A 19,415-nucleotide genomic window follows, 5' to 3' on the forward strand; every position below is an offset into this window, starting at 1 on the left:
TGTGCGATAACAGCTCTGACTGCGTACGGTAAAGCGTCGCAACTGAGAACGACTTGCTTGGAAGAATCGAAATGATGTAGTACCGGTGCAGAAGTAAGTAGATCTTTACATTCTGTGAAAGCTTGTTCCTCTACGCTTGTCTATTTCCATGAAGTTTTTTTTTTGTAAATAGGAGATTCAGGGGCCGGAGAACTGTCGAAAGGTTACGCAGGAAACGCCAGAAGAAATTGAGTTCAAGGTAGCTTTTAAGTTGCTTGGCGTCCTTGGGACTTGGAGCATTCACGACAGCTTCCATTTTGTTTGGTGTTGGCCTCAGTCCATCTGCGTATATGACATGGCCCAAGTACTCGACTTCTGTCGCTATGAATGAAACTTCTCAAGCTTGAGCTTGAGGCCTGCTTCCTTTAGACGCTGTAGCACACTGGCCGCGTTCTTGAAGTGGTCTGCGCCGTCCAGTCCCTTAACCAAGATGTCATCAAAGTATACGGTGACATGGCGCATGTCCTGAAGGAAGTTTTCCATTTCTCTCTGGAATATGGCTGGCACTGAAGCTACTCCGAAAGGCAGTCTGGTGTACTGGAAGAGGCCTTGAGGCGTGTTGATGGTCACTAGACTCTGTGAGCTGCTGTCAAGTTCTACTTGCAGTTAAGCGTCTTTCAGGTCCAGCCTTTCGGCCACCTGAAAGTTTCGACCAGGGGTCCTCGACTTGCGGCACGGGATATTTTTCCAGCAGTGTGGCACCGTTAATTATGACCTTGAAGTCGCCAGATATGCTCATGCGGCCGTCTTGCTTGAGCATAGGGACAATTGGGGCTGCCCAGTCCGACGTTCTGATAGGTGGAAGTACCCATTTTCGTTGCATTCTTCGGAACTCTTCTGAAACATTGTCTTGCAGCGCGAAAGGAGTTGTTCGCGGCTTAAAAAATTAGGGGCTGAATCTTCCTAGACAAGAGTTATGACCCTTTGAATGTTGTTAGTTCTTCTGAAAATCTGAAAATACTTCTTTGTAGCATGCAAGGGAATTGAAAGAAGTGCTCGTTATGACATACATGACGGAAGCCAACAGTCACCGAAACCAAAGAGCATAGGGATGTCTTTTCCCAATTTGTGGTTTTCATAAATGTAAGAATAATAAAAGTAGACGAGAATACAACCACAACCTGCCGGTGAGATCTGAACACACAACCTCCGAACATGGCGTCCGGGGCTCTACCAACTGAGCTACAGCAACGGCTTTCCAATCTTCTTCTTTCGGTCGCATTTATGTGTAGTGTAACCGAACCATGAAACTGTTCACCAGCACAACCCTCTTTCATAGCGGCGGACGTAGTACGTCCTGTATTACCGCGAGTGCCACGTAGGAAGGTGATCGAACGGTGAGCGCGGAAGATGTGTGAGCACCCTCGTATGCTACCTATGGAATCAAGACTGCCAGAACCGATGATGTCGTGCGCGGCTGGCATGGGCACATCCGGAGCCCCAAGTAAACACGTACGGAACTCCGGCTGTGTGTGGACAAGACTGCGTACGCTGTGATTTCATTTTCCTTTTTGACTCTACATGGAACTAATGAGTCAAGTGGACGGCGCCGGAGGGGAGTGCGGGGTGCGCAGGCGACCCAGCTTGGCCGGGCCCCATTGTTCACCGCCCCGCTCCGAGAAGGAGCGGCGAAGACGCGCGACGCCTTTCATTCCTACCGCGGCGACGCTGCCCAAGGCCATGTCCCGGGCGGCGGTCGTTCAGTGTGTGGCCAGGAGGCAATTTTGAAGACGCGTTCCTCATGCTCACTGTGAGCGCTTATCAGCTCCATATGACTGCCAGACACTTCCTGTGCATGTGGGGGCGTCAAGAAGAATTGGGGAGCGGTGGCGCCTTAAGTGGCCCCTCGGGGACGGCTTTCGACAATCTGTGCGCTCCTCACATTCTCCTTAAGCGAGTAAACATGTCGCCCCGCGGGGGAGGATGGAGTGATCCGAGAGGGGAATTACTCTTAGTATTCGTGACAATGACCTGTCCCCTCTCCCCAATCTTTGATTTGGCGTGTTTTACTCTCCTCTGTCTTTTTTTCAATGTGTTTTCCTTTCCCATGTGTTTTATTGGATGTGTTTTCCTTTCCCCGGTATATGATTGGATGAGTGCTTGTGTTTTGACCTAATTAGTTGTTGTCCCCACTGAGGGCGGGGACTTAGGGATTAAAAGAAGACGTTTTGGTGGTACCGGGGGTTGATTTCGTCTGGTCACTCTGCGGACCAGTCAGTATGTACATAGCTGTTCTCCTTGTTGTACCTTCCGTTCTGCCTTAACTATTTTATATGTGATTAAACAGTTTACTTCCTGAAGTTCCTCGAGTATTGTGACTGAGCAAGTTTAGAACCTCAAGACGTCGGCAGCCAACAACTTCTTCTACCTTTCCCCTTCGGGCTGACATCAAAGAAGAGAAAGGGGTAAAAGGAACGCAACTGATACCCTCGCTTACTATTGAGCAGACAAGAGAAGGGAAAAGAGGGGTGCGTTATGACATACATGACGGAAGCCAACTGTCACTGAAACCGAAGAGCATAGGCGATAACTTTTTTTTTTAATTTGTGGTCTTCATAAGTGGGAGATTAATACAAGCAGAAGAAAAAAACAACCACATGTTGGTGAACATTCGGTTACACTACACATAAATGCCACCGAAAGCAAAAGGTTGGGCAGCCGTCGCCCTAGCTCACTTGGTAGAGCAGAGGGCGCGAAATCCGGAGACCGTGGCTTCGGATCGCAGCGGCGGCATGTGGTTGTTCCCATTTGTGAAAACCACGAATTAAAAAAAAAGGGCAGCCTCTATTGCTCCTTGCTTTCGGTGACTGTTGGCTCTTGTCAAGTATGTTCTTTGCAGCATGTCAGCAGCTTCTCAACGCGCTCGTGAGTCAACGGCTCTGACGTCATTGAGGTCGAACTGCTGCGCACTTGTCCAGTTTCGGCGGAGAAGTGTGGGGCACTGGTCCGGAGCTACAAACAAAGCGGAAAGGGCAGGCTCTGTCCAAAACGCCGACTCGCAATAAATGTCTACCTAAATGAAGCGTTTCCCAACACTGGTCCGGAGCTACGAACAAAGGCAGTGTTGCCCCTCTTCGTCCGAACTCAACTAGAACGGTAACCTTGCCCCTAACGGGTGTCAGTCTTCCGCAATAACTCTAGAATTATGTTTGATGGGTCTACTGAGAGCTTGAAAAAACGTTGTTAGAATGCGGTCTCCCCCATTACGAAGTCACTGGCCCCCGTGTCCAGCTACATGCGAGGAGGCCTGCCAGCGACTTGTAACACTGCTACAAATGGTGGAATTGTTTGCTCGCTGTTCATCTACCACGTCTCGTAGACCTATGAATGGTTTGAAGGAAGATTTCCACTGTTCGCAAGGCTGTGTATTGCTTCTTTTGTTTCCTTTGCTTACTGTGCTTGCTTGGCGCGTTCTTCTGCTTCGTGTCGGTAGCCTTCATTGAGCGGCATACTCTGGCCAGATGCCCGATCTCGCTGCATGCGTTGCACCTGGATTTGGCGTACTGGCAAGTTGTTGCGTAGTGCGGCTTTCCACATCGCTCGCATCGCACTGTGAACTGGCTGCGCTTCGTCCATACCCTGAGCTTGCATCAACATGCTCGAGTCTCTCTTCGCCGTCTCCATTGCAAATAGGAGCTTGAATGCTGACTCGAACGTCCGATTTGTCTCTTCAAGGAGGTGCCTTTGTGTTGGCGCGTCATTAATGCCGCAAACGAGTCTGTGCCGCAGCATGTCAGAAAGGAAGGTGTCGTACTCCCCGTTTCCTTAAAGTTTTTAGAGCGTTAGCTCTACTGGTCGCGTTTCCAGCCTCCGAGTTATGCTGATTTCACGGATAGAGACCAAGATAGAGGCCTCTCTAGTAACGACATTTTGTTTTAGTGGTTGCTATGGTAACCGAGGTGCTAGCCAGGAAGCAAAAACTCTTTCCTTCGTCGGCTCACAAGCACTTGGGAAACGTGAGAAGTTGGGCTAGTTGGTACGTATTCATGGTTAACGAGCGCAGAAAAGACGAAGACGCAGAGAAGAAGACGGCAACACGACACAAGACGTCTTCTTCTCTGCGACTTCGTCTTTTTTGCGCTCGTTAACCATGACTTGGACAACGTTTGGACTAGCTTGAACTGCACGCGCCTGTGATGTGTAAACGTAGTTGTAGTTGCTCAAAATGAGAAGGCAGCCATAAGCGGCGTAGACTTAAATGGAGGCGTTCTGGGTACACTGACGAAGAAAGATGCCCGAAGTAAGGAGGAGGTCATCTGAGAGTGAGAGAAGAGGGGTAGGTATGCTGCCGGGCGTTAAAACTGCACCAGCACAGGAATATTCGCACGCGCTGAATCAGCCTTCCATGGCTTCATCCAGTGCTTAACGCAGTCATAACGGGTACGCTTAAAATTTTGCGATGTTTACAGAGCTAAATGTGCGCTTGTATGGCGTGTTTACCCCGATACCTGAAACTTAAACAAGGAGATCCGCCGTTTCAGCCGTTTCGCGTACGCCACTGAAGTGTGGACGTGTGTGCTAGACCTCCAGTATGCAAATAAGGGCTTTGTGCACACATTTCAGCACAGAAAGCGCTGTTCCACCTGAGAAAACAGGGCCGCTAGCACGCGGGCGAGTGCTTTGTGAGACACTCGGGACAACACTCAGGTTGTTAGGAGTACATGTAAGTGTTTTCGTAGGTGGGAGGGTAAGGATGTACTACAGCAGCGACCTTAAGAGTGCGTGAATGAGCAATCGTGGCGCCAAAGTTTCCATTACTGCCCACTTTATAACTCGGTCATGTGGGTCAAGCAGAATGCCGTAACAAACTTCAAAGAGAGCACAATGGCAGGAGTCAAGAAAATTTAAATGGAAGCACGCGTGAAACAGCCCATTTGTATAGAAGAAACATTCTGGTCACATTTTGGTTTTGGTGACCGCAGTGTCACTATGAATATTAAGGTTTTCTGCGCTGATGGAAAGCCGCTTGTTTCAGGGTTAAATCCAGTACAATTGCCATGAGACTGCCACTTATCACATGCTGCTAGGAACGGCGACCCCAAGTCTTGTCTGGAAGCAGCCAGCTCACCTTTTTCTCGAGGGTACAAGCGTTTGGTTCAGTGTAGGCTCTGTCAAACCGCCAAGATTGCGCAGAGGAGCCGGGTGTTATCTGGGCCTAATAGCCGTGTCTGGCCACGTCACAGTGCGCCCGTCATCAACCCCAAGAACATCGCGCCGAAGTTTGAGAGCGTAAGGGCCCCACTTCTGGTGGTTCTTCACGTGAAGAGCTCCGCAACGGCAGGCGAACGTCATCGCCCCAATCGTCGAAGGACATGTCTGGGAACAAATGACCTGTTTCCGGCGGTTCTCTCCCATGACGGCCTCGCGCGTCCGTGCATTAGCAGGTAAGCTAATGCACATAGGCAACCTTTGCTTTATACAAATAATAGATTACAGCAAGTTTTACATATTCAGAAAAAAAGGCCTAAAGGTTGGCCTGAAATGCCATGCAGACGAACTGATTGAAGGATTAATTTTGACTCCTTTAGCACTATTTTTCATTCTTCGTTTGATGTAAAATTCTCGCGATTAAAAAAAAACAGCAGGGAAGAGGTGCAGCTGCCTTGCACTTTTCTCAAAACATAAAACAGCACGTGAGAATTGAAAGCAATTAAATGCTGCCTCGTCGAAATTACGGTTAAAACAATTGCATTGCATTCTGCCAACATATTTACAACATTATAGATACAAAGCAATTGAATTTTAAGCAATTTCGCATCCGTTCTGTGTCCCATTTTTCTTTTCTTTTTGTTATCGTCTCTTTCAACCCTGGCATTAGCACTTAGCCACTAGTACGCAACACATTCGTAAACGTTAAGATAACTCAACTGGGTGTATGGACGCAAAAGCTTTTGAACTGGCGGGAGCAGACTAGGAGATACAAGGTGCCAGTAGCCCGTGTCGATTCAGCAAAGCAAGCCGGTGTCGAATAAGAATAGCAAACGGCGGCGAAATAAATCGAAGTGACTCAACCGTGGAAACTCAATGAAGCAGCAGAAATACAAGTTTTTTGTGTCATCTTGTTCTGGTTTTATCCTGCCGTGTTCCATTCTTTGGTTTTTAGCCTTTGTTGTTTTACCACTACTTGACATATAATTTATGTTGCCACGAGTGCATAAAATTTTCGCCGCTTGTTGGCGCCTGTGTTTTGGGTATATACGCAGCGTTTCGGTGGGTCTTGAATAAGCTGCTGTCTCCCTGGAAATCACCTGCCAGGAGCTGGCGGAACGGCTGGCTGATGCCTTTTTCCCCTGCGGGGACTCTCGGCCACCAACCCAGGCTCCTGCTCTACCTGGCCTACTTCAAGGACTTTCACCTCGGGAAGCAGACATAACCTCTACCTGCACTGCGTCCTTCACCTACCGGGAGCTCTCTGCAGTACTCAACCGCTCCAGGCGACGCACAGCACCGGGCATAGACGGCATCACTTACCAGATGCTACGTAACCTCGGCGAGGACCACCGGGCCAGTCTGCTGTCCTCCTTCAACGAGGTGTGGCGGACAGGTATCCTCCCCGATACGTGGAGAACTGCCCTGGTCGTTCCCCTGCTGAAGACGGGCAAGCCCCCATCGGCCATAAGTTCCTACCGGCCTGTCTCCCTCACCTCCGTTACTGGAAAGGTCATGGAGGCCATGACCCTGGAACGCCTGTCTTGGGTGGGCAACGTCATCGGCCACTTCCCGGAACAGCATTCGGGTTTCCGTCACCATCGCTGCACCGCTGACTCCATTGCAGACCTGGTGTCGACCCTGGAAGACGCGAGGCTCAACCGCCACGTAGTGTGTCTGGCTCTCCTCGACATACGAGGCGCCTTTGATAACATCCGACACGAGGCCATACTGGAGGCTCTCAACATCATATGCATTTCCAACAACCTCCTGCAGTATGTCCGGGGCTTCCTTGCTGACCGCCGGGGATGTGTCCGTCTGGGCAATGTCACCAGCTCCCTGCGGCACATCTGGCGTGGCGTCCTTAGCCCCCTGCTCTTCAACGCCGTCTTGGCCCTCCTGCCCAACTTCCTGCCCAAGGACCTCCGGCTACCCATGCACGTGGCTATCTACGCGGATGACATTGTCATCTGGTGACGTGGCCCCGCAGATACAGGGTCCACACCATTAAGAACGTGCAGCGGGCTATCAATGCTGTCGCCGCCTTCCTGGAGCGTGCAGGCCTCAGCATCTCCCCCTCCAAAACACAGGCGATGCTCCTTAACATCAGGGTTGGCGCCCGCCCTGACCGGAGCTTCCTCCACGTTGGTGGCCGCGACCTCGCCTGGAACCGCCAAGTGAAATACCTGGGTCTTCTCATCGACGTCCGGCTCACATGGAACCCGGCAGTGCGCCACTTCCTGGCCCAGTGCTCCAGGATCCAGGGGCTATACGGTCCCTGTTAGCCAAGGGCAACGGCATCACCCCCAGGCTGGGACTCCAGCTTTACCAAGGCATGGCCGTCCCGCAGTTCACCTACGCTCTACCTCTCGTCCGGCTCACTGTGGCCCAGCACTTGGCCATCGAGCGTAAACTGCGGGCGGCCATACGACTATGCCTGGGACTCCCTCGCTCCTCTCCTGTGGCTGCCACCCTGGCAGAAGCAGGTTCATGGCCCTTGGAGCTCCTCTCCAGGCGCACCTCCCTCCGCCACATAGAGCGCCTCCACAACGCGCCCGATGGGCGCCCCCTCTTGGACCGCCTTCTCATGAAGCCCAACTCCAAAATGGGTCAGGTGGCGCAGTACTTCGAAGATCTTGTTGGAGGACAGCCCGAGACCTTCCCCCTCTCTCCTCGCCCGGACCTTGGATACCTCCGCGAGGTCCACCTCTCCCTACCTGGCTCCCGGACGAGGCGGAACACTGCTGCTGGGGGCCTACGTCAGGAGATCGCTGCGGTTCTCCAGGCCGAACCCCCCGCACTGTCCCTATTTTCACTGATGGATGGCTCCGTCCTCCCAGGACCCTGCCCATCCGCGGCTGCAGCCTGCACTGCCCCATCGCTCCACTCGAGCAGACAGGCCAGGCTCCCATTTGTGGCCTCGCCCACAACCGCCGAACTGGCCGCCATTCACTTGGCTGCTGACATCTTGAACGAACGCCATGGGATCAAGGAGGCAGCCATCTATACTGACTCCAGGGCAGCCCTCCAGCTCCTCCTGAGGCCCTTCAAGGGCCCACCCATCGCCCGCAGGCTGGCTTGGCGGCTCGACGCACTGTGCACCAGGGGAACCCGCATCCGGCTGACCTGGGTCCCGGCCATGTCGGTGTCTTGGACAATGAGGAAGCGGACTCTCTGGCAAAATCGGCACACTCCCCAGGAACTCCGCTCTCCAGGAATCTCTGCCGCTTGGACCTGGCAAGGAGCATAGTGGACCGCCTCCTCCTCCTCGATCACCCGGATCCCAGGGTGGCTAACGGCCATCCCCCACACCCTCTTTCAAATCTTGGCCTTGACTGCAAGGAGCGCAGCCTCCTACTGAGGCTCAGGGTAGGCTGCGCCAACACCGGCTCCCGCCTCTTCTGCATTTGCCTCTCCGACTCCCCTGGGTGCTCCCTCTGCAATTACCCAGAAGAGACAGCCCAGCACCTCCTGTGTGGTTGCCCTGCCTTTGTGTCCGCAAGGTCTATCATGGAGGCGGGCTACCGCTCCTTGGGCCTCCCCTGCAGCTCAGTGGACCACCTTTTCTTCCCCGGCGGTCACCATCCTGCCAAGGCCTTCCGGCACCTCCTCTCCGGCCGCCTATAGGCCACAGGTCATAGGCACATGTCATCTGACATGATCACTGCGGCTGCGCGCCTACCCTCTCCTTTCAATCTTTTTCCCCCTCCCCTCCTCCTCCTATGACACACCGGCAGTGGGCGTGGATGCCAGCCCTCCAGTAGACAAGCCCGTGTCTTCCCACTTTCATCCTTCCCTACAGCCACAGAAGGAGAAGGGTCTTGAATAAAGTTGAAGCTCGCGTCTCTCATAGCCTGAGTCGCTTTGGGACTTTAAACCCCCATAAAACAAAACAAACATAAAGTTGAATTTCAGCGCCTGTGACGTCGTCTTCTATGTTTTCTGTCTTCTGTCTGTGTTTTTAAGCACTGTCAACAACTTTCCTCTTCGCTTGGCGCTCATGTAGCGCCATCAAGTGGCGCCCACTAAAATCACTGTCTCCTCCTTCTCGTAGTGTACGCCACTGTCCCAACTGATAGCGCTCGACGGCAGTGCCTCCTAGTGTTCTTGTATATGCTCCCGCAGGGAGCAGAGTTTCGCGAAGGTCCGCCATTTTGTTCCAAGCTGTGCGGGAAAGCAGCTCCTCGAGCGCACAGGCGCTGGGTTCATGACGGGGCTGGCATTGTAGAGCAGTTCGCTTTTTTTGAAAAGCTTACAAACGGCGCCGGATTGCGGGCATCCTTTTTTCCTTTTACTGTCTCAGTGCTCAGTAATAGATGCTAAGCCCATCATACTTCGTTGAAAAAAACGCCGAAAAATAATCTGATTTGCCGAAAATATCATACAGCATGACAGAAAGATCGCGGAATGACAGCGATAGCTCGCAGTACGGACATTAATGGCACAGAAATGCTTGAAAATCAAAAACCTGCGGGAGTTGTGCGATGAAGACAAGTGCGGTATTGCATCTCCCTGCAGAACCACATTGAAATACATTATTCTATAGGGTTGCGACCGCCGATGTTGCACGAAGCTTGTGAAACCACGCTGCATACGATGTGAATGCGGGCAGTCTAAAGGAATGCATTTTGCACGCAAGTAAATCTAACCAACCAAAGGCACAGATATCGCAAACTCGCGCACTTATCTTTCACAAAATATACTATCATTTGTTGCTCTGACTTCTAGCCCTCCATTGCATTTTTCCTATGCCATGGTCATCTTTTCAAGCCAAACGCATCACGTGCCGTACTTCTTTAATAGTTTCCAAGGATCTCGAAAAGTGATGTGTATCTCTTTCTGGTGATGTTATTTGCTCGTTTTTCCCAAAGCACTTTTGCGTTTTCTCTTGACCTACTTGAAATATATGTACCTTCACTGCATTCTGAAATATTTTTGTTTTGCACTGCTCTATGCTTTTACTCAAGGAAAAATAATTATCAAAATATCCAATTTTGCTTTCAAGTATTTCATGCTATTTTTGTTCCCCACTCCTTCAGTGTTAACATCCTTGTCAGTGGAACATTAAGGGTATTCTTAACAAATAAAATAGTTAAATAGCCTAGGCAAAGCTTGCTCTCATGCAGAGAGACTGGCCTCCCACTTCTGTGTAATAGACTGGGACTAGAACAAAATTTCATATACAGTTTGCTTGTCAAACATTCTTTATTTCACAAACCAAACCATTTCTGCAAAATGCTGGAGGTGGCAGCAGAATAAGCAGACAGGCTGGCAGCGGCTGCACATGAGAAATTCTCTGTCACGTACGGTTAGGTTGGGAACAAAACCTTTGTTCACATTTTCATTTGGAACTTGTAGCGTTGCAGGAAAAATGAAGATATTTTGTTGATGGCAAACATTAGTCGCCGCATTAAGTTTGAGCGTGCCTGCTGAGCAATTTATAATTTATAATGAACTGTAATTTTTATCAGACTAGGCTGCCGTTACTGCACAATATCAAAATATATACAACTGGAGCGCACGGAAAAGGCGGCAACACACCGCAGCCGACTGCACCGGACGCGTCCGATCACGATGGCAGCCGAGAGGGTACTGGGGCTGGCGAGGAACCGGCGTTGCGCCTGGAAAGTCGGCTCCTCCACTTAAATATGAAACAAACGTCGACAACAGAATCACGTGACGGCCGCTCAGCGAATGGCGTCAAGAGCGGCGCGAGGAAAACAGTCGCGCAACTCTGCTCCCTGCGGGAGCATATACAGGAACACTAGTGCCTCCTAATGCCCCTTGATATAGCGCCTCCCGCTCGTCTCGTTCGGGCGCAGTGGGACCGTGTGGGGACACAGAAATCGCGCGATGAGCGGCGAACAACGCAGCGCACATCCAATGCGCGTTCACCGTGAAGCTTGTGGCTTGCTGCCAGTTCGTTCGGCGCGGAAGCTATGCTGGCGTTCATGGCATCGGGTTTGTCGAGTACGATGTACCGACGAACTACGACGGAAACATGAGTCCCGCGCGTTTCGGCAAGGCGCCTGGCAGCGCTTCTACGTGGCTTGCTGTCCCGATCGTCCGTTTCACCGTACGTGGCATTAGCAGCATCAGGTTCACGCGGCGTCGATGGCGTTGGCCGTGAGTGAAAAATCCCGAAAGGAATAATAAATAAAAGAGAGTGGCAAGTTGGTGTAGGTAGGGAATGGAATGTATACGGATCTATGAATCTAGAGAATGAACTTCTGCATATATGGGAATTAACCCATTACGCTACCGCGCCAAACCCTCAACGGAAGCTTGAGTGTCTCCAATTTTTTTAACGCGTTTCTTGTGTAAATATCTAACCTACGGATAGAATAGACAACATTGCACGGGGTTTGTCCTGAGAAGTACAAGCAAACGCTACAGTCGCGTTCTCTGAGGCCAGAAATTCAGGAGTTCAGGTCGCGTTCAGGAGGCCAGGAAGGAAAGAAATAAGGCAGTGCATGAAACAACACTACTGTTCAAGATGCAGGGCGGAGCACGTTAGGCCGGAGCTTCCCAAGAGTTTGGTCTTGTTTTTATCTGGGGCAACTAAAGCCACACGAGATTTCATTTCAAAGGTGCGTCATGTGGTGAGCCTAAACGTGAACAGGTCGCGCAACGAAGATGCGTTGTTTTTAAGGCCCGTTTTTATTAATGTGCCAGCCGTCGCTTGCTTGACTTGTGGCTCTGGCTTGGCAAGCATGGGACGAATAACCATGAATGAGGGATCCACGACTTATTTCGCGCGGCCGGAATCGTGCCTGGGTTGTCGCTTGCCGCACGTGAAAATTTATGGCTATTGAACGCAGAGTATTCAGCGCGTCCCCTCGGGGGAACAGATTCGGGGATGATTAAAATTGACGACCCAACGAAGCGAGCTCTGGTTGGACATGTTTACACGCCAGGAACTAAACTGTCAACATGCATAACTTATGACCCCAGTACATCAATTACGGGCTCTCTACGGCGGTCCATGGTTTATAAAAGTTGATTCAGAACGACCGAGCAGCGACAAGCTGGTATGAGGTATCTCTTTACTTGTGCGCTGGTGGGCTCTCTGCAGCTTGCCGCCTAATCGTGTATTTCCGGTGGAGATGTACTGAGGTAATGCGGAGCCGTTCTCGGGAGCTTTCTAAGCACCGTTTTTGCTGAGGACACGAAGTTACTAAGGAAATTTGTAGTACATTTTTCTGCATCATAATGTACAGCCAGATTCTCTTCAACATCGCTTTGTTGACAGTAATGGTTCCCGCCCTAACAAGCAGATGGCGCCACTAGGCTGGGCTGATAGCTTTGTGTCTGTCTCTATACGCTGAACTTAAGGTTGGAATGTGCCTACGTTACCTGAATAATTTCGACCACCTGGGGATCTTTAACGTGCACTGACATCGCACAGCACACGGGCGCCTTAGCGTTTTTCCTCCATAAAAACGCAGCCGCCGCGGTCGGGTTCGAACCCGGGAACTCCGGATCAGTAGTCGAGCGCCCTAACCACTGAGCCACCCCGGCGGGGCTTTATTCCGGAGCCCTCCACTACGGCACCTCTTCTTCCTTTCTTCTTTCACTCCCTCCTTTATCCCTTCCCTTACGGCGTGATTCAGGTGTCCAACGATATATGAGACAGATACTGCGCCATTTTCCTTTCCCCCAAAACGAATTATTATTATCACGTTACCTGCGTTTAACGTACTTAAGCGTGCATACGGTTATGGTACACAGACAGCGTCGATGTGTGCTCTTTTCTTCCCCTATATGCGTACGCTGCGAGCGACGACCTGGTGGCCGGGAAGTGTGTGGAAAAGCGAGAAACGGCAGCCGCGCGGCGGTTCCGCCTCGCCCGGGCGTCAACAGATGAGAACCGGACGTAGTTTTTTCCAGCGATCCAATCCGCTTCGCTCGCCGGATTTTTGGGCAAGTGTGAACAGGCCCTATATCTGACATACAGGTAATGTAAACAATTCTTTAAACAGCATAAACTACTACCCGGATGCTTTAAAATGTTGATGAAGCTGATATATATGCGTAGTGAATTTCGAGTTTCTTGAGGAGAAATTCAAAGCTGCTCAAAAAAGCAGGATTGTAAAGGGTGGATGCGCCACAGAAGGATGAATTGATGCAGTCTTTTTAGACCTAGCTCTTTGCAGTTCGTCCAAAGCGCGCCGCTCGCAGATATGTTGCGCAGATATGTTGGAGTAGCGATGCGAAAAAGAAATTCGATAGCAAGGCTGTTTTTTTTATCAACAATACTTTTCCAGTGTTCTCGTTTGAACGGAGGGCGCCTTTTTTAATATATATTAAATGACAGGAGGTTTCGACACTCGGCTGTAGAGCACAAGTTCGCGGATTCAATCCGGACCACGGCGGAAGCATTTCCGTGAAAGCGGAACGCTGAAACGCTGGTGACTTGGATTTTGATGATTTTATTCTCCTTCGAGGGTTCGGACTAATCTAGAGCCATCCACTGCGGTGTTCTTATTTCACAGTATTGCACCAACATTTAGAATTCACCACAAAGTTAAGACAATCTTCTGAACATAGCTTTGGAACGCAGCGCGCAAAATCCACGCAGACTCACCTGTATTTGTCTAAGGTACAGCACTCAACTATATACACTAATAATATCGTTCGATTTTTCTGCTGTTTGTCTTAATGGCTTTTGTGCGTGTGAAATACGTACATTCTGTAGCGTGCTTCGTAAAGATAATTGATCCGCTGCATTGTTTTGCCTCTTTGCCCTCGGTGAATACAGGAGTTGATTGCAGGCTTGATGGCCGACATTGCTTTCATTAGCTGTCAATCCTTGGGACGAACGCACTAGCAGACAGAAGTTTTTGGACCAGAGAATAAAGCAGAAAAGAGGTCACAAGGAAATGAGGTTCTAGCCGTTATTTTCCTAGGGTTCAAAAAGGAGCGCCTTCTTTTCTGTATTTCAGAGGGTCTGGCACTCTGTCCCCAGTCTTAAATATGTCCACTGCGCTTATACTATGTGCCTGTCAAAACAAAGCCTTCCTGACTTTTTGGAAAATTTTTTGTTGCCGCGGCGGGGGATTTTCCACTTGCATCCAAGAGGATCAGGACAGCTGATGTATTTCTTAAGAAAGAGTATACTACTGCGCACTTTTGTGTTATTGTGTTATTGCTTGAACCTGATAATCCGCAGCAGTATAGAAGAGAATAGCGAGAATAGGTTATTTTGGAAGTCCTTAAAGCAAAAGAAATGTTTCAAAATATTCTGGTCACTTTGTGCAGAGGTAGGCAGAGAAGAAAGATGAAGTGCACGGGAGGGGGAGGGGGGGGGAGGAAAAACTAATCTTTCAGCTGCTCTTTATGTGCGCTTTATGCGTATTTGACTGCAACGGGGTTACTGGCAGTTGCCCCCCCCCCCCCCCCCCCCCCCCCCAGGGGTTTTGATTAGAATAAAAGAACTTATATGAATGACAGCGACCTATGCAGGTCAACGGTGAAGTGTTTACCCTGCTTTCGCTTTCCAAAGCGAGCGCACCTTGTGTTTGACAAAACGAACGAGTCTTGAATGTGCACGTGGATAGAGCACGTTCCGACAGTTTATTTATTCTACAAGTGAGCGTTATTTAATTTCCTACGCGACGGTGATATGAGATTTGCAGAGGCTTCTCTTTGAGCACTGCACGACACGCAGTGCCGTCGTATGACTAAGAAGGGAACGTGTCACTGTTTACTAACCGAATTAGCATACAAATATTACTTCTTAAACAAAGCCATGGACCAATGCAATTCTGATTTAAAAGGCGCTTCAATCACGATCGGCAAGGCACGTGCGAAGGAAGTTTTTAATCATGACAAATCTAACATTTCTGAACAAAGGAAAAAATTTCAATATATATTTTTCTTTCTTCTCAGAAAAGGAAGGAAAAGATGAGCCCCTCCACAAACTCTCATTTTTACTCTGAGCTGGGAGGGCACTAGGCAGTGCTGTTGCTTAGAGCGTTCGCTACATTTTTAATTTGGAACTGGAAACGAACAATCTGCAACTTGGGCGAATATTATGAATGCCTTAGCCTTCTGTGCACATTTCCCAAATTTACAGTGAAGCATATGGGGATGTCACACAACTATCAATAAACTAAATCAACGAAACGCCTTCTACGGCTTGCTACTGAACCTCGGGAGTACTGTCAGCGAGGGACCTTCGAGCCTGAAGACATCAGTAAAAAAAGTTGTGCCCTTGTTCAGATACAACGACTTGGCCCTCCTACGAGCTGATACGGGTGGAGGCTTCATATGACCTCCCCCCCCTGTCATCAGGGATGTTTGGACACAAGGCCGCTCAAGCAGTCGAAAAAAAACTTTATTCAAAACAAGGTGAATCGTCTGAGTTGTGCAAGGACTTTGGTTTAGAAAAACATTTGATAGCAGTTATTAACAGCAAGCGTGATAGCTTAGAACTCTTTTTCAATGTAAAAACCCACTACGTTTCGGATCCCTTTAGGTTTATAGTGAGCGAAAGAAACACCTGGCAACATGAAATAAGCGGGCTTCTTCAGAATTGTTTCAAGTCGCTCGTGGCTGAAGATCTTTTCTTGAGAGCAAATCAGGAGATATAATTTGGTACCTACCAAGAGCTTCATCTATAGGCTTTGCCTTTTCTGCTGACATAGACAACCTGTTGTTTTTTATCCCCTATGATGGCCTATTTTGTGCTGTCAGGTCTTGCATTGAAGATAGTGTTGTAAGAGTTTTTCAAAACACGTGCGGTTTGTCGCTGAATGAATTGTTTTTGCATGTCATGAAAATACAACAGTAATTGGACCCATAGCCGCTGGCTAGTCACGGGTTCAATCGAAAAGCTGTTTCAAATTCAAGCCGCAGAACACAAATTATACACCAGAAATAGCCCATGTCATGTCGAGCACATCAACAGAATGAACAACAAAAATATCCCTGTAACACATTCTCTTCTTGCGATCAGGTCATTACAAAATTTACCAGATACTAAGCTCCAAAATCTGTATCAGCCTGCATAAACAAAACCGTGAATTATGTCTTGTTAAATAACCACGTGAGAAAGTCATTAGTTCACTGCTTGTTGCAGTATATTGTAACATATACGCTCCTATAAGCTATGTATTAGAGATATTTGGCGAAAAACACATCTTAGCTCCCGCCTTAATATTAAGGGCTTGCTCTATGCGTATGGCCGTGAATTCCAGACTACTGCCCCACATAATTCTACAAGCCTTTTGCCGTATAGAGAATGAGATGCAGGCAGGTTAACTTTGCGGTTGACTCGGCTGCTGACCCGAAAGACGCGGGTTCGATCCTGGGCGCGGTGGTCGAATTTAGATGCAGGCGAAATTCTAGGTGCCCGCATACTGGGCGATGTCAGTGCACGTTTAAGAACTCCAAGAGGTCGAAACTTCACTACGCCCTTCACTGCGGCGCCCCCCATAGACTGAGTTGCTTTGGGACGTTAAAGCCCATAAACCAAACTAAAATTATGGTTTGGGGCGGCTCTTTTATTTCCGGACAGAATTTTAAACATATTGGAAACGGGTGAATGGATTTTGAAGCGGCGTGAACAATGCCAGCGGTTTTCATTGGTAAAGTTGCGTGTACTGGTAGCAAGCGAACTGTCTGGAGCAAGTATATACTACATTGTGCACTCCTTGAGAATATAATAATCCTCAGTGCGCGCCCAAGTTTCTATACAGTAACATATATGTGGCTATGAAAGAAGGTACAGAATCTGTAGTATAGCATAGTTAAGACATTCAGGTGCCTTAAGTAAGATGTAATGACCGTATGCGAGCTTTGAGCAAAGTTGTTGACCACGTATTTTCCAGTACATATCTAAGTCAAAGGAGGCGCCTAAATATTTCTGAGTGACAACTTGTTCTAGTTAAATGACATGTAATGCTATAAAGAATTCATCCCTATTTGCCTTTTTTCCTTGAATGAAACACTGTATAGTTCATTTTATTAATGTTGAGAATGAAGTTGGTTAGCCCAGAACCTCGTAAAGACATTGGTAAGCTCATTATTTATGTTGTCTTGTATTTCATCTAAATTTCCTCCAACAAAGACAAGCGGTGTCGTCGGCATACATTAATGGTTAAGAATGCTGAAAACGACAGGGAGATCATTTATGTATAGCGATAACAGTATGGGCCCGAGAACTGAGCCTTGCGGCACGACGGTTACAACGGTTTGAGATGTGGACGTGCAGAGATCACGTATTACTTGCTGTTTGAGATTATTAAGGTACCTTTTAACTAAAGTAGATATTTTGCCTCTGAAACCATATTTATTAACCTTCTTCAATAATATTTTACGGTTAACGATGTCGAAAGCCTTTTTTGACATTTATGTACAGAACTACGGGGATATTGCCCAAGTGGAGAGCTGTATTAACATGTGTGTTAAGGATAGAACTGCAGATAAAGTAGTTTCATCCGGCCGGAAATCATGTTGATGAGGGCTTAAGATGTCGTACTTGATTATAAATTTGTTGTTGCATATGTGTGTTTATCTTCACAACGAAACGAAAATGTAATACATAGAAAATGTAATAATAAGAAAATGTAATAATAATAAATGAACTAGTAAGCGAAAGCTCAAGAATTTAGGTTGTTCTTCGCTCTTTTTTGCGTTAGCCCTAGTTTCCTAATTTTGCATTCATTGCTAGCATGCCCTAAATGAGCAATGGCTATTCAGCTTCCTAGAGGACGCCGTACACGCTGACGCGCCGACCCTGACCGCTGTTGCCTTTGTTATCCGCCGAAGCTGCGCCCCTTATCAGCACACACCGCTCCGTTTCTCGGCAGCCTGAATCGGGGTCAGACCCGCCGGGGTCTCTGCTCATGGGTCTCGACCCCATCGTTCGCTACTCATGACTCTTTCCGATAACAGGCACATTAGCGTGTCGTGAGGCGAGGCAGGGAGTCACTCTTTTGGGCACCGGGTCAAGACCTGCGAGTGCGCCATATGCTGTTGTTGTTGCCCTTACAACAACATTATATGACGATGCGAGCTTTGGAAGGAACACCTCGTTTTCTTTATTGCTTGATCTCGCTGGTTCGCTTTTTAAGTCCCTTTCCTTTGGCGGTCTTTTGACGACATCGAACCCTCCAAGCTTCGAGAGGAGGACCGGCCGGAGCTCTTCTCTTTGCGACACTCGACATGCTCTGTAATAAAATCACTCCTGTTTTCTCCTTGCCCTTTATATTTTCTTTTCTTTATGCTGCAGAGAGATAAACGCCCGGTTGTTGTTCGATGGGGCCGCATGCCGAGCCTCAGCGTCTTCCGCCCAATCTATCGCAGGAACCAAAAACACCGCGCAGCTGAAATCCGCTGCTCTTCTTTGAAAGATCCTCTACGCAACCTGGACCGAATACGATGAATATTTTTTTCATCATCACCGACCCTTAGCGCCGTTCTTCAATCGTCAGAGACTGAAAAGCCAGGACTAACGTTTGAAACCTGCGGGGCACCGCACTGCACGCGCATGATGGCAGCGCCGTCTCTGGAGATGGAAATGGACCCTCGAATAAGAAAAATCCAACATCCAAACCATTCCAGACGCAGACATGAACGGGCCCTTCACCTCTACACAGAGCGCACGCTCTTTGGTGATCCAAAGCATAGGCGTGACCACCACGGCGACGGAGGCTGCTCCAATCCTACCTCCCTAAAATTTCGAAGCGGTCTGTACCACCACAGATGCGTCCCCAGGCAGGGTAGCGACATGGACCAGTGGTTCGATGGCCATTGCGGCCGACTTTGGGAGCAGTGCAGCTATCCCGACGGTCACACCGCCAACGATATGGAGCCGTAACATCACTACAGCAGTGGGAGACAACTGCTAGAACATGATGAACTGTGCCCAAAACATCGCAGCGATAGCGGCAACGTCCTGAATGCGCCCATCATCAGTACGATTATTCATACATTCCCCGGACTGCATCCAATTGTGTCACTGATACCGCAATCCCCAGCAAGTTGCAACAAGATTCTTTGCCGCAACAGCACGAAATTTATAAGAATACTCGTGCGACTCCTCAGCAGTATCAACCCGATCCGACTTCCCCCCAACAAACGTGTTCGACAGCCAAGTTACCCCAAGCACTAACCCAGTTTCTCTCTCGCATGCAGCCCAATCGGAAAAACTGCAGCAGTAACCGAATCTATTCCAACTGCTACAACGCCAGCAAAGCAACATTGCTGTGAAATCATGGGAA

General features: G+C 49.0%; 1 protein-coding gene and 1 pseudogene across 1 annotated transcript; both read left to right on the forward strand.

Moving 5' to 3' along the window:
- The window catches only part of LOC144094451 (uncharacterized), a 29,361-nt pseudogene extending 22,197 nt beyond the window's left edge, over positions 1-7,164 (forward strand).
- Positions 7,165-7,402: 238 nt separating this feature from the next.
- LOC144094452 (uncharacterized) lies at positions 7,403-8,814 on the forward strand. The gene is made up of 2 exons (XM_077628385.1): positions 7,403-8,182; positions 8,260-8,814. The coding sequence occupies exons 1-2, from the start codon at positions 7,403-7,405 to the stop codon at positions 8,812-8,814; spliced, it is 1,335 nt and encodes a 444-aa protein (XP_077484511.1).
- Positions 8,815-19,415: the final 10,601 nt, after the last annotated feature.

The sequence above is a fragment of the Amblyomma americanum genome, chromosome 6 (assembly GCF_052857255.1).
Source record: "Amblyomma americanum isolate KBUSLIRL-KWMA chromosome 6, ASM5285725v1, whole genome shotgun sequence".
Classification (NCBI taxonomy): Eukaryota; Metazoa; Arthropoda; class Arachnida; order Ixodida; family Ixodidae; genus Amblyomma; species Amblyomma americanum.